This window comes from Ornithodoros turicata, unplaced genomic scaffold, assembly GCF_037126465.1.
Source record: "Ornithodoros turicata isolate Travis unplaced genomic scaffold, ASM3712646v1 ctg00000746.1, whole genome shotgun sequence".
In the NCBI taxonomy this organism is placed as follows: Eukaryota; Metazoa; Arthropoda; class Arachnida; order Ixodida; family Argasidae; genus Ornithodoros; species Ornithodoros turicata.
The window spans coordinates 759,063-773,756 of NW_026999400.1; the positions used below are offsets into that span (position 1 = coordinate 759,063).

Here is a 14,694-nt window from a genome sequence, read left to right on the forward strand (position 1 = left end):
ACCGTGTAATGGAGGTTTGACGAGTCACAATTGCCAACGTTCCCACCCCATATCCTGCTTTTGAGGTTGTGCCGCCCTCCACTTCTGGCCACGTTCCCCAAGCGACCGAGCGACCTTCCTACCCTGTGCCTCTTTCACCTGCAGGTCCAGTTGCCCTTCTTCGTTCGGAAGTTCAGGAACTCCGACAGCTTATTGACGATCGCCTGGCATGCAGCGTTTCACAGCCGTCTTCCTTTCCACAATCTGCAGGACGTCAACCTCGACCCCGCTTCCGAAGCCCTCGACCGCGCAGACCCCGTCCGTCCTCCCCTCGCAAGCGTCGCCTTTCATCACCACCCGCGAGCTGCCCATATTGTTTCTATCATTACAATTTCGGTGCCTCGGTGTGCATGTGCACCGCCCCTTGCCAATGGCCGGGAAACGACATCGGGCGTCACTAGCTGCGACAGGCGACACCCTCAACCACGCACCCAGTCGCCTGTTCTACATAACAGATCGAAACTCCAAGTTGAAGATGCTCGTCGACATGGATGCTTCCTGCAACAGGGGAACAGGGGCTCACAGGCGTCGAGTTCCTATCTGGTTCCTGACGGCGGTGAATAACACCGGTATTCCCGTTTTCGGCCAGAAATCTCTGACCCTCGATCTCGGCCTGCGAAGGCAGTTGACATGGTTGTTTACCATCGCCTCCGTCAGCCAGCCCACCCTAGGCGCAGATTTCCTTAAGCGGTTTGGCCTTATGGTGGACCTTGCTCGGCGTCGCCTCGTGGACTCTGCCACATTGCTCGCAGTGCACTGAATAAGCACTTTCGCGTCCCCTCAATTTCACACCGAGCCACTGTCTGCGCTTGCATCGCCGTACGCCGACATCCTCGAGGACTTCCCGTCACTTACACAGCCCACCGATTGGTCCAAGCCTGTGAAGCATGATGTCATCCACAAGATCATAACTTCTGGCCAACCAGTCTCCTCGCGGTTCCGCCGACTGGCCCCTGAAAAGCTGGCCATAGCCAAGAGCGAATTCCAACACATGATCGACATCGGCGTAGTCAGGCCATCGTCGACCAACTGGCCGTCACTGTTACACATGGTCCCCAAGAAGACCGGGGACTGGAGACCATGTGGTGATTACCGCGCGCTAAACCTTACCACATTACCTGACCGCTACCCCCTCCCCAACATTCAGGACTTCGCCGTTAACCTCCAGGGCTCCACCACCTTCTCCAAAATTGATTTAACGAAGGCGTACCACCAGATTCCCATGGCTCCAGAGGACATCCATAAAACAGCAGTAACGGCTCCATTCGGCCTGTTCGAGTTCGTTAGGATGCCTTTTGGATTGAAAAACGCAGCCCAAACATTTCAGCGTTTTATTGATTCGGTGGTAAGGGGACTACTCTTCGTTTTTGCGTATATGGATGATCTACTCGTCGCAAGTGAAAGCCACGAACAACATCGCCTCCATTTACGCCAGCTCTTCGCGCGCCTTGAAGAATACGGCATCATAATCAATGTGCAAAAGTGCAAGTTCGGAGCCGCGTCCCTGGAATTCCTTGGCCATCACCTCGATTGCAACGGCATCAGACCGCTTCCCTCGAAGGTACAGGCTGTCCGCGAGTTCCCACGACCGGCTACACTGCGCCAACTTCGACGCTACCTTGGGCTACTCAGTTTCTACCGGCGCTTTATTCCGAACTGCGCGTCTGTGTTGGCACATCTCTAAGCCCTCTTGCATTCTCCCAAGAAGCCTTCCAATGCGGCCGGTTTTGCTTCGACGGTGCATGCCGAGGACGCTTTCCTGGCTGCCCAAGAGGCACTCGCCAGCGTCGCCATGCTCATCTACCCCCAGCATGATGCGCCCACATCACTAGCGGTGGATGCGTCCGGCTCAGCTATCGGAGCCGTGCTCCAGCAGCAGGTCACCAGCAGTGGCAACCCATCTCCTTCTTTTCCGTCAAACTCTCGCCGGCCCAACAACGCTACAGCGCCTTCGGCCGCGAACTCCTCGCTGCGCTCGTTTCCGTCAAGTACTTCCGCTACTTTCTGGAAGGCCGATCTTTTATACTTAGTACGGACCATAAGCCACTCGTCCACGCCTTTCGAGCTAGCCGTCAAAGCCACTCACTCCAGGAAATCCGACAGCTAGCCTTCCTGGCGGAATTCCAAGTGACATTGGCCCACATCACCGGCCAGGCTAACGTACCCGCTGACGCATTCAGCCGTATCAACGCTTTTCCGCCCGAAATCTTTTCGCTTGAACGTCTCGCATCTGAACAGCGCGCCGACGAAGAGCTCAGGGCGCTTCGTGCGTCCACGTAAACATCGCTACAGTTTGAAGAGGTCGCTCTTCCCGGCACCACCTCCACCATCATATGCGACGTGTCAACCGGCGTTCATCGGCCGTTTGTTCCATCCAGTCTCCGCCGCCAAACCTTCCACGCCCTTCATGACGTTTCCCATCCTGGTATTTGTGCAACCAGATGCCTGCTCACTTACCGCTACGTCTGGCCAGGCATGGCCAAGGACATCCAAGTGTGGACCTCTCGCTGTATCATCTGCCAACGAACGAAGATCGTCCTGCACAGGCGCTCGCCGCACGGCAAGTTCCTTCCGCCTGACCGCAGATTTCAGATCATCCATATCGACCTTGTCGGTCCTCTACCTCACTCATCGGGATTCCGCTACATCCTCATCATGGTGGATCGTTTCACCAGGTGGCCGGAAGCAGTGCCTATCATCGACATGCGTGCCGAGACCGTTGACCGCGCTCTTCTCGCCGCCTGGATCTGCCAATACGGGACCCCTGACCAAATCGTCACCGACCGCGGGGCTCAATTTGAGTCTTCCCTCTTCCGTGAGCGCTGCAGTCTTCTTGGCACGACGCGCACACGCACTACTGCCTACCATCCTTGTGCCAATGGTCTGGTAGAAGGTTTCACCGGCAGATGAAAAGCTGCTTCCGTGCCCTTCGCCATCCCGAAAAGTGGACCAGCGCTCTCCCACTCATCCTGCTGCACGTTCGAGCATGCCTCAAGCCGGACCTGAGCTACTCCGCCGCCAAGCTCGTTTTCGGCACGCCCCTACGCCTTCCGGCCGACCTCGTCACCCAGCAACCTCCCACTTCCTCTGAAACCCAGCCACAAGCCACTCTGAGTACGTCTCGCTCCTCCATGACGTCTTCAAGACCCTTAGGCCTGCTTCCCCACGGTTCCCTTCCGGCCGGAACTCTTACGTTCCAGGCGCTCTCGCCGATGCCGCGCACGTTTTCCTCCGGGCTCCAACCCCTCGCAAGTCCCTAGACCCCCCCTACACAGGACCCTACCATGTCATCTCCCGGTCCGAGAAGACCATGGTGCTTGACATAGGCGGCCGCCAGGACACAGTTTCGGTGGACCACGTCAAGCCGGCCTTCGTGGAAAACGAAGACTTCCCCCTTGCCCTCCAGACCGTCGCCATTCCGCCTTCTTCCCCTAAGCCCAAGCGCGTCTCCTGGGGACCAGCTCCATCAATGCGCCTCCGTCTGACGGTGGGGGGACGGCACATCTGACGGTGGGGGGCCACCTGTAGCGCATCGTCTTCATCCTCTGCATTCTCATCGGTATCGTCCGCTCGACAACCGCGAGAGTGCGGAATTAAACCTTCATTCTCATCCCGACCTTCTTCGGACTCAGTTGTCTCTTCTCAGTGGTCCTGACACCACAAGGAGGATCCCGTGACAATCCCAAAATATTGTTGCAATGATCGTCTTTGTGGATTGTGTGACCTTGGCTTTTCTTGGGGGTGCTTCTCCTGGTTTGTGCCATTCCATCGACTCCTTTTTCGAACGGGGATCATAGTAGAGCACCATAGTCTCATCCCCTGTGACAATTGACTTCAATATTTCTTCTTCGTTCTCTTGACAGAGCTCCAAAAACTCTCTGGCACAGACGACGCGCTGTTGCTTTTGAACTGACGAGAGAAGTCGTGGCACCAATCTCGCACTGACCTTTTTCATGAGAAGGCCCTCGCTAATGAGGCGAAAAACGGTTGTTTCGGAAAGCCCCAGCCTTTCTGAGATTTCCTTCACCTTCAGATGCCCGTCGCTCAGCACTCCCTCCTTGACAAGAGACAAATTTTCTTGTGTCACCACTTCCACTGGATGACCATCGCGTGGATCATCTTCAATGGACTCTCGCCCCAGTCGAAACTGCTTAGCCCAGTCTTTTACCGTTGTGTACGACGGAGAGGCTACACTGTACACGTTGTCCAGTCGCGCTGTAATTTCTTTAGGCGAAAGTCCCTCTTTTGTCAAGAATTTTATCACAGCGCAGTACTCGATTTTTTCCATTTTAACTGAAGAGTGCACCCTGGCTGTATGAAATGCCGCTCTCCGACCGACAAAAGCATGGAGAGGGTTGAGGGTGGTGCTCCGGCCCTCCAACAGATGGTGCCACGCGTCCTTAATCGCATTTTCAAATTCGCGCGCATTTTCTACCTCGAGGAAACTTATGGAACCACCCTCGTACAAATAAAATGGGAAAGCTGTGCAGAGATGTCACCATTGTGCCACGATTCTTTCAGTGTCTAAGAAAAATTCCTTCACCAAGCATACCCCCTCCCCTTGTAAGCTCGGCACCCCCAGCAGTGAATTTCTGGGGAAATCTCTGGGTCAGGCCCTATGCACGTGTTGTTTTATAATATGAAATACACTCTGTCTCTGCAGCACACCATACCTGCAGTCCTTGATTTTTCGTTGGGTGACAGCTGAAAACAGTGTGGGCCAACACTATGTCTTGTGTGCTGTTCCCGCACCTTCGCTCGTGCACCAGCGGTTCCTTCCTCTCGTGTTACACACATCGAAGCGAAGCAGTGACTCCCAATCCTGCATGACTTTTGCGACTTGAGCACCCTGTCCCCGTTCCTACACTGGAAAACTTCGACACAATCCTGAAACAACGTAGTTCACACACCAATCACGCAAACAAGCGGGACGTCGAGCTAGACAGACAGAGGACCATGCAGCAGACGACGCTGCCGGCGATTTTCTCCAATGAGGTTTGAGCATGACGTCATACACAGTGTCCAGTCGGGTGGAGGTGCATTCCTCCCGGCAAACGCTTGCAGATCGACAACCTGGAAGCAATCACGGTGGAGTTCCTGCCACCCAAACTGACATCGAAATCGCACAGAAGCTATAGAGGAAGGCCCTTCTCCATCGAATTTTGCTTTCTTACGACAATGGCAAGAAATATGAAGTTGATCTTCTGGGTGCAGTTCACCTGATCGACCATGCCTGGAGGTCTGTTCATGCAGCCTCGATTGCAAACTGTTTTGCGCATGCCGGGTTCTCCCGTCCCCTGCAGTGCCAGTACCGGAAGTGGAGGAGCTGACAGACTGTGACGAATTGTGCGCACAGGTCTGCCGTCTCACTGACGAAGCAGACGAAGCGGAAGGGTGCGATGTTGATTTCGACGACTACACAACATTCGAAAAAGATGTCCCAGTGTTCGGTGACATGACCGACGCTGAAATTGTCAGTACAACTTTGGGTACCGTCACCGAGGACGACGACGACGAGCAACCTCGTGAGATCCCCCCCCGGCGTCCAAAACGCGGGAGTTGCTACGTCTGCTGCATAACAAGGTAGAATGTAGTGGTGGGGATGAAGAGCTCATGAGGTGCGTGAAACAACTCGAAGATGCCTTTTTCGGAACAAGCGTGAACATGAAACAAACATGTATAACGGCATTTTTTTGTGTCCAATGATTTGAACAGCAATAAATTGTTTTGTCCCATAGTCACCTGCTTCCTGTCTTGAACGCCGTGCGCCGCATACTTTCGTGTCTTGTGCGTGTTTGTGATCGTTCGTAGTTTTCTTTCTGCTTTGTCTTTGCCAAACGAACATCGGCAATGCAAACATCGAGCAATATGCGGAGTCTATGCGGAAAATTTCAGTAATTCGCTTATCTTGAATCCACGCTTATCTCGAATTTATTCCCGTTTTTTATAACTTCAAGTTAACGGGGTTTCAATGTACAACGAAAAACATGACAGAAAGGGAAAGGTACGGGGGAAGACAGGGTGCGTGTGTACAAGTTGTGTGAAGAAAAAGATACTAACTGTCGTAGAGAAAGGCATCTCTTTTATTTACGCGTCGTCCTCTAGATCCAAACTGTGTTCTCAATACAGATTATCCAGGCTAAAGTTGGAGTCTTTTTTCATCAGTCTGTCTACCGCTGAAATGCTGTCGAGCGTCTTCATCTTGTCCTGACACATTTCTTGACGTGTTTGCAACCATTCCAGGTGGTGGAATTGAAAGGCTTCAAGAGAGAAACTGATGTTCTGAGGCTGGAACAACATAGAAGGACAGGTGCAAACAAACCCCGAAAGTCGCTGGAGAGGCGTGTTAGCTTAGCTCAATTGGTAGAGCCCTGGACCGGTAATCCAGAAGATGTGGGTTCGATCCCTACAGCTGGCTAACCTTTTCAGTGACTTTCACCTTTCATCGTTGAAAGGCTTCCTCCACGATACCACGAATAAATTTGCGAAGTTCTTCATTTTTTGTCTTTTCCTGTCGCCGACGAGAAACGCAGGAGAATAAACCACACATGATGTTTTCCACGTACGTATTGGACAGAATGATGACGCGAGCGCTCCCTTTATAGAGCGTTTTCAAATAAACACGTGCAAAAAAACGAGAGCAAAACCGAAACAGAGAAGCGAAACCAAAACTTGGCAGTGCAGGGAGCATGCCCTCAAGGGGATGATCTCTGGCTGCTGGCCGCGTCGGCGCAGAGGGCGCTAGGAGCGCGCGCATGCGTAGCACCCGCAGAGAGGCGGCCCATTTGTCAGTCGAGCACTGGCTGTCTTGGGGAGAAGACTTGCAGTCGGTCGCTCCGCCATCACCGTGCCACATCAGTTCAGGCCTGGCTGTTAACAGGAGTAGATGCTCTGTTGCCGCAGGGGAAAGGTGAGGGATTTGTCGTTAGGCCTTTTTCCCGATGTTTGCGCATTTTTGTTGTGCTCGTGTTAAGCCTTTTCTCCCGCATGACTGGACTTCTTTAGCAGTGACTTCCATGCTGTTGAGTTTTATAGCGTTATGCGTCATAAGCCTTTTCTCCGTTCCGTTGCATGTTTAGCTGTGTTCATTTTATACCCTGCGCCTAGCATTTTGTGGTTGTTAGCTTTTGATTTACCACTCCGTGCTGTCGCATGTCTCGACTTGTTTAGCAGTGCCTTCCTAGTGTTTTGCTGCTGTTTTCATCTTGTGTTAGCCTTCGAGTTTTGTAGTGATGTGTTGGTGACGCTGCGATTAGGGCTAAGCGTTCGTCTTAAGCCTTTTCTCATTGCTGTCACATGTTTAGCATTTATCGTAGCGGTTAAGCCTTTTCTGTGATGTTTTCTACGCACTCTAACTTGTTTTAGACTTGTTCAGCAGTGACTTTCTTGGTGAAAGTTTTACCCACCTCTAGTATTTTGTTGTTCTCTGTCTTTCACGCATAGAGCCATGACAGTGGCTTCATTTGGTGTGATGCCTTTCTACTAGGTAGCCACCTCTTGTCGATTCCTGCAGCTACGGGCCGTCTACAAGCAACATGGCTGTCGCTGGTCACTTGACCGTTCCAGAGCGATTTCTTCGACTCGGCATCATTCATTTTTCGAACAAATTGTTTTTCTCCATTCTAGTGCTGTCTATTTTTATTATTTTTCTGACCACGAGTATCCGGAAACATGCAAGAGGCTTGGAAACGAGTTAGATGCTCCCCAATTAGTGTGGTGATCGACTCACTGGAGGATGTTGATTTCTGTGCGGGTCCTAATTGCTAATTAATTGATAATTTAATGGTGTTCAAGCTCCCCGTGTGTTTCCTGATACTCGTGGTCATCCCCTACTACTACTGTAAATCTATTTCTAGCACTTCCCATTTAATGTTCTTTTTGTATACGTAATAAAACTAGCTATTCTTTTTAATGTTTATGCTGCTTCCCACGTCTCTTCATTACTAGTTGTAATATGACGTTGACAACTGATTATAAAGAAGTTAACAAAGACTAGTTTGTGTAATGGCGAATTGAACACCGAAACTACAACATGGTATTTTAACAAAACAGTCGACGTTTCCACAGTGACACTGTCTTCATCACTTCGCAGCTGATCTCAACCTCTTTAACCCAGTGATTCAGTAACTGTGCGTCGCGACACGCTCCGGGGTGGAGGGGGGATGGCGAAGCGACCCACAAATAAAAAAATACCACGCCGTGCCCGCTACTCAATGTTACCAGGAAGCCCGTAGCAGCGGGCCTGGAGGTTTCTCATAAGTGCGCTTGTACGCGGTGTACGCGACATTTTGTATGCATCACACAGCCTCGCTTTCACGCCTGTTTTCACTTGTGCACGGGGGCCAAAATCTATGTAGTGAGGTCCACTCACTCCCACTGGCCACAGCGTCCGCGTCTAACGCGGCATACACGGACGCCTAGCCTTCACGGTGCACCGCGCAGTGGTACCTTCTTGAAGTAGAGCAGACGAAAAAAAGAAGAAACCGCTTCGCGTGCATTGTCGGTGAGCGAAGCGTGCAGTTGTGCAGCGTTTTGGCCCAGAGAACCCCCTCTCAATGTTGCTCCAATAAAACGTCAGTGTATCGTTTTGGCTATAACGTTCATGCGCTGAGATCGGAAGACGTCCGGCATCGCGACGAGGGAAACCGAGGGTGGAGGAGTGGTGACGAGGTCGTCTACAGGGTGTCTCAGTTAAATCCCTGGGCTAAATAATTCGCGAATCGGTGCATCAATCGAAGAACTTTCTTTTTTTTTTTTGCAAGTATCAGTCCGATACCGCCTACAACCTGCGCATTGTGTGAATGAGTGGGGGGCGCTGATTATTTAATTAAAAATTCAAAGGTGTTTCGTGAAAAGACACGGTACGACATACATGACATACGACAAACATGGTACGACAACTTTTGGGACCTTCAGTGGACACCCCTTTTAGAGAAAAATCTTCCCTCCAGAGCGGGTGGCAGTAATTTCCCAGACAACAAAATGTCATGCCGCAAACGTCCCAGGGATATTCCTCTATGGATATTCAATATCACACCTGCATTCCAAAAATGTCCCTGGGTATAGGCACGTGCATGTCCCCGAGGTACTCTCTTGGACGTTCCCAGGAATATCCCAAGAATGTATCATTTGAATATTAATGACCCTTAATGCACCTACGATTATTTGATGTGTCTACCCCACGAGACGGTGCTCCAAGACTTTATATATCTAGTGTACTGTACGCAAATACCAGACATTTCGCACGTCCGTGTGAAATGACACTGCATTTCTTCGATCGCCACGCAGACGTGCACACATATGAGGACAAATGATGAGTCTAATAAAGAAAGCGTCAGCCAATTCCTGAGTCAGTGTGTAATGTTCTGGCAAGCTTTATTTATTCTGGTAATCTACAAACATTACAAACTTCCAATTACGCTGGAGTTGCATGTCGTAGGTTGGACTGGATGACGCTCTCTATCTCCAAAGCGTTTACTTCTCGGAGGCCTACAACAGAGGTATATTTGGGGATTAACTTGCTATTGTCGCCACACAGACCACACTACAACAAGCGCCATGTGTGTACTGGAGATCTCTAATCGAAATAGCGCTCGCGTTCATGTATAGTGCGTTCGTTTTGCGTCTCCAATTCACACCGATCGCATTCAATCAGGGAACGCAATTATCTTCTGCGTTACTTACCACATTATTACCCAGGCGTAAACCTCCACTGATTTTGCCTCATAAAGACGCAGTATTTCTCCGATAGCATTTCTATAAGCAATCCAAGCGGGACAAGACTGTTTAAAAAGTTGCACTCTGAGCAATGTGGTCACGCCATTATGGAAACAGTCTGCATTTGCTTTCTAAGGCCCCATACCCGTGCATTATGTATACGGTATAGTATGGCATGCTTACTTTTACGAAAGAAAAAATCTTGCGTCGAAGCAGTCCAGCAGCCGCGTCTACTCCCACGGTTTTACATCACTTTCAACTAACTGAAGTGCGTCTTGACTGTGCTTCCTGCTTCATCGCCAAACAGGCAACTTTGCCATTCGTCTTCTGTCTCGAAAAGTGTCATGTGACTCCTGCCAGCGCGAACCACTTTCGGCCTTGAACATTTCCTCCCCCTGACGAGTGAAAGGCCCGATTGCGGTGTTCTCGGTGCATTTTTCGGACATATCTTTGTGGATGCTACTCGAAATGCCCTCTTCGGCAATCTTCGAACATTCTTTGGATATATCTTTCGGCACTCACATGGAATGCCCGCTTCGGCACTCTCCGGATATTGTTTGGACATATAAATTTTGTCGTGGTTGTCTGGGTATAATTGGTTTCGGTTTACATATTTTTGTCGCGGCTGCTCGCGGCGAAGTGCTAAAGGACGTAATTCATTGGTGGACATGAGAGTGGAAGAGCGTCCTCTTACGCTTCGCCGCCCAGCCACGATAAAAATATGTAAACTAAAACCAATTAATTAGTTAGAGTGTGAACAGCACCCACTCTTGTGCGCTCCACAACTTAAAAAGTGCATTTGACAGTGCAAGTAGAAGGTATGAGCGTCAAGCATGTATTGAGTCTTAGCGTATGAGCCCCGAATAGCCCTAGATTGCCATCAGAGCTGTTGAGGCTATGGATTTCCTTCGAGCTTGTGCAGTTAGTAGGGTAAAATTTCTGAACAGATGATGGAACAAGGCCACGTCAGCGACTGACACTTAAGGCATACCGTTTGAAGGCAGGCGTTGCTGCGAATGTATTTCGAGTGTAAGGATCCACCCGATACTGACAAACTCGTCATCAAGAAACAATCCAAGCTGAGATATTGGAATGAAAAGGATGGTGTTCATATGTATCGTATTGTTATGGGTGCCATTCAGAATTTTACGCACTTCGTCGTGTGTCCACACTGGAACCTATAGGAGGTCTCCTTTATACGGTTTCCTTGAAGAGCTTGTTCACCTAACTTTCTCGTTTCTTTACATATCTCAGTTTTCTTGGTGAGGCTTTAAACAAGCCAATGTTCTCAGCTTCAGTCATTAAAAATTTCACATCTTTCTTACGTGTATAGGGTTTCTTTTTTTTTGGGGGGGGGGGGGTTCCGTGTTAGTGCCGCGAAGCAACTGTGGCTATGAGCGGCGTACAGACGTGGACAGATGGAGGGAGGACAGCAGGATGGAGTGGGAGACAGAGGGTTTAGTATGCGTCCTGGGCCGACTTCAAGGGGAACTGTGCCGACATTCGTCTGGAAAGTCTTCGGAAAACCCAGGGAAAACCTCGGACAGCACAGCCGGTGACAGGATTTGAACAAGTGTCACATCCCAGTCTCGGCGTGGAAAGCGATCATCCTAACCACTATGCCACGAGAGCTGGTACGTGTATAGGAATCGGAGCGAGCACGAATAAGCAAGCAAACAGAGATGCTGCGTAGATGCTGTGGTATGCGGCACACACACACACACAAACAGAAGGAAAAACATTTGTACAATGTGTTTCGGACGCAATTTATACTATTTCTTTAGATTGCGGTGCATGTTATATTGGGCAGTCGCAATACTGCTTAAATGTTCATTAACTTGAACACGCTTCCTGTCTTGGACACATCTTCCGGCCATTTGGGCATATATTGTAGGGAATTCAATTGTTTCTTTTTCGTTGACACTTCGGTGTTGTGTGGGAATGCGGGAAAAATCGTGCAGGAGATAATAGGAGCCTTTTACATTGATACATCAAGTCATTGCATCAGTGCACCTCCCCTAGCTCTGTCACGGTAGAAACGATTATCTGAGTTTAGATTTGTGACGTCAACTGAAAAATTGGGGTGTTCTCCTCGTGTACATCGTTGACTGAAATCTTGATTATGTTCCGTTGAAATGAAATTCCTTAGTTGTGAGTCTGCAGGCTTGTTTGTCACCTTATTCCTAACTGTTTTGTCCTGTCTGGTGTTGCACTTTCTGAAATGGACTGGGAGTGTGTCTGCCTTTCCGGTGTCCTACGTGAGATCTGCAGGTGCCGTGTGTTGCTTTCCGGGGTATTTGTACTGGCAGGCTTGCGTGTGGACCGTGTCCTAGACGTTGTCGACCTTGGCCACTGATTTTCTGGGCCATGTGGTTCACTTATGGGGCTCAGGTCGCTATCGTGCATTTCATCGATCGGCGGTGCAAGTGTTACCTCCGGATCTCGTGGTGATGCATTTTTAAAATTCCAATTAGGACTAGCAACACCTACAAGACGATGATCCAGAACCCTATTGCCAGGAACTTTGGTCTTGTTACCATCTGTCCTTCGTAAGGATACTGGAAGGTTACTGGTACGTTTTTCAAAATAGTATGTGCATGTTTCTCTGCGTCTTTTAGCACAATTTCACATAAATGCCGTCAGTGTGGTGAGATTTCGAGAAATTGTGATCGCCGCTATAGACGCCACGGAGCTCAATGTGATGGCTACATTAATTTGTTTGAAGCGAAATTTTGAAGCGTTAAAAGCGAAATGGTGCTGACAAACTGGTGCATGACTACAAAATAAACCCGAGACAAGGACTACAGACGTATTTGTTTGTATTCCTTGTGTCGGGTTTATTTCGGAAACATTACGCGATTCCGCTAATTTTCGAAAGGACACGCAAAACATGATAGTTTTGGATTTTGTTAAGTGTGGGTGATATCATCAAGGACTCTGCCGTCTGTCTCCTAGCAACAGCACGCGCGCCTTCCTGGTCTCCGCTCCCCGCACCCATTTTGGGTTGGAAGACTGCCAGTAAAACTGCGGTGATGAGACGGAACTGTACTCTGGGGAGCAATGTTGCCAGACGCGTAGCAGAATGCGGAAACTACAACGTCCTTATCAAAACTATATGCTTCTGCGTCACATTTAAAAAAATACATGTATATATATATATATTGCGCAATATCTCGCAATATATATATATATATATGCTGATGATTCAGGGGGTACGGATGGACACGTAAGTATATAAGTACAGAAAAGGTAAAGAAGGGATTCAGAAGCCTTGAGGGAGAGTTTAAAAAATTTATTACAACTAATTACGGGAGAGAACTAAGGTTTATTTACATGTTACAGGGGTCGACGTTTCGGCGACAGCGTCGCCTTCCACAGGACTAAAGGGGATTGTAGTGGGTCATCGCTTATAGAAGGGCGGGAAGAGTTACGAGAGAGGAGGAATCCGCACGTGGAACGGGTGCTGGTCTTGGGAGGTTTTTCCAGGAGCTTTGTCCTTGGTCGTCACTGGGGAGTGGGGATCTGTAAAGATAAAAGGAAGAGGCGGCAGAAAGAACGGAAGTGGGTCGATGTGCTCAAACCCGATCATGAGCTGAGGCTGCGGACTGTGGACAATATGCCCGGGTCTTCGTTTATTGTGCATTGGAATTTATGGATTAAATAAGACTCACGTTAGTCCTGTGGAAGGCGACGCTGTACCAGCTCCGGTGGCGCAGCGGTAACGCGTGCGCTTGGAGACTGGGAGGTCCGCGGTTCGAATCCGCGGGCCGGCTGTGCCGTCTGGGGTTTTTCCTGGGTTTCCCTCAGATGTGTAATAGGCGTATGCCGGCACAGTTCCCCTGAAGTCGGCCCATGGACGCAGCTATCCTCCCCCCGAGCGGATTCCGCTCGGTCTTCCACTTCACCCTTTCCTCCTCTCCACCATCTTTCCCTTCCCGAGAAACATGCCGCCTAATCAGGCAGGCAGACCTCTCGGGTTCCTCCCAACGACACTCATCCCAAGGCGACGCTGTCGCCGAAACGTCGACCCCTGTAACATGTAAATAAACCTTAGTTCTCTCCCGTAATTAGTTGTAATAAATTTTTTAAACTCTCCCTCAAGGCTTCTGAATCCCTTCTTTACCTTTTCTGTACTTATATATATATATATATATATGTATGTATTGCGAGAACACAATGTGAAACACGTGGATTTTACAATCCACGTAAATTCAGGCATAAATGCAGAAGAATTCCTGAAGATTCCAGAAGAATCCTGCGGGAATCCTGGTTCCATCGATGGATGAGGATGTCGCAACCAGCTCCGTTATTTTATTTTATTTTTTGTCTTAATGTGGCCTACGGTGCACGATACCCGCTGAGGTTGGGCAAGGAGGAATCACCAGATTGGCACTGCATATCCGTTCGTGGTACAGGTGAACTCAGTCAAAAGTGAACTGGTATTAATAATACGGATCATATATCCAAGGTTTAGCCAGGCGCATACGCCCTATTGGTAACCTGAACTTTGAACGCGTCCTTGCAGCTCCGCACGGGAAGCCTGTGGGGTCCAACCTCCTTTTTCTACACCCATCAAAAAGTACATCAAACTTACGAGAACTTTGCGATAAAAAATCACATGAGGATGCCATTACATTTTCGCGTCTGCAAAAAATCGTACGAGTGCAAACATTCAGCTTATCAGTTTCGCTTCATCAGTTTCTATGATCATTTGACAGTTTTAGTGTACCGTACGCTATCGCCTTTGCGCACGTAAGGATAGCGTTGGTGGTTCTGCGCACGCGCAAACCATAAAGAGCTTCGCGCAGTGCGCTCTTAGCGAGCGCACTAACTGCGCACGCTCTGGGGGAATGTGCGTCCTGGGCCGGCTTCTAAGGGCCTGCATCTCATCGTACTTCACCCACCAATGGATTTTCTTCTTTGTCTTCTTCTTCTGCC

General features: G+C 49.6%; 2 protein-coding genes across 2 annotated transcripts in view; both read left to right on the forward strand.

Moving 5' to 3' along the window:
- The first annotated feature begins 2,945 nt into the window (after positions 1-2,945).
- On the forward strand, positions 2,946-3,547 carry LOC135374790 (uncharacterized). Its single transcript, XM_064607720.1, has 2 exons — positions 2,946-3,153; positions 3,240-3,547. The coding sequence occupies exons 1-2, from the start codon at positions 2,946-2,948 to the stop codon at positions 3,545-3,547; spliced, it is 516 nt and encodes a 171-aa protein (XP_064463790.1).
- An 8,372-nt stretch (positions 3,548-11,919) lies between these two features.
- Positions 11,920-14,694, forward strand: part of LOC135374755 (neprilysin-1-like) — a 78,752-nt gene continuing 75,977 nt past the window's right edge. Inside the window, exon 1 of the mRNA XM_064607683.1 lies at positions 11,920-12,328. The gene's annotated coding sequence lies outside the window, so the exon portion shown is untranslated. The remainder of the gene's footprint in view (positions 12,329-14,694) is intronic.

Excerpts from the sequence above, each read along its gene's own strand:
- LOC135374790 (XM_064607720.1), top strand. The coding sequence starts at position 2,946 with ATGAAAAGCTGCTTCCGTGCCCTTCGCCATCCCGAAAAGTGGACCAGC. Across the intron at positions 3,154-3,239 it reads CCAGCCACAAGCCACTCTGA|GCGCTCTCGCCGATGCCGCG; the intron begins GTACGTCTCGCT and ends CTTACGTTCCAG.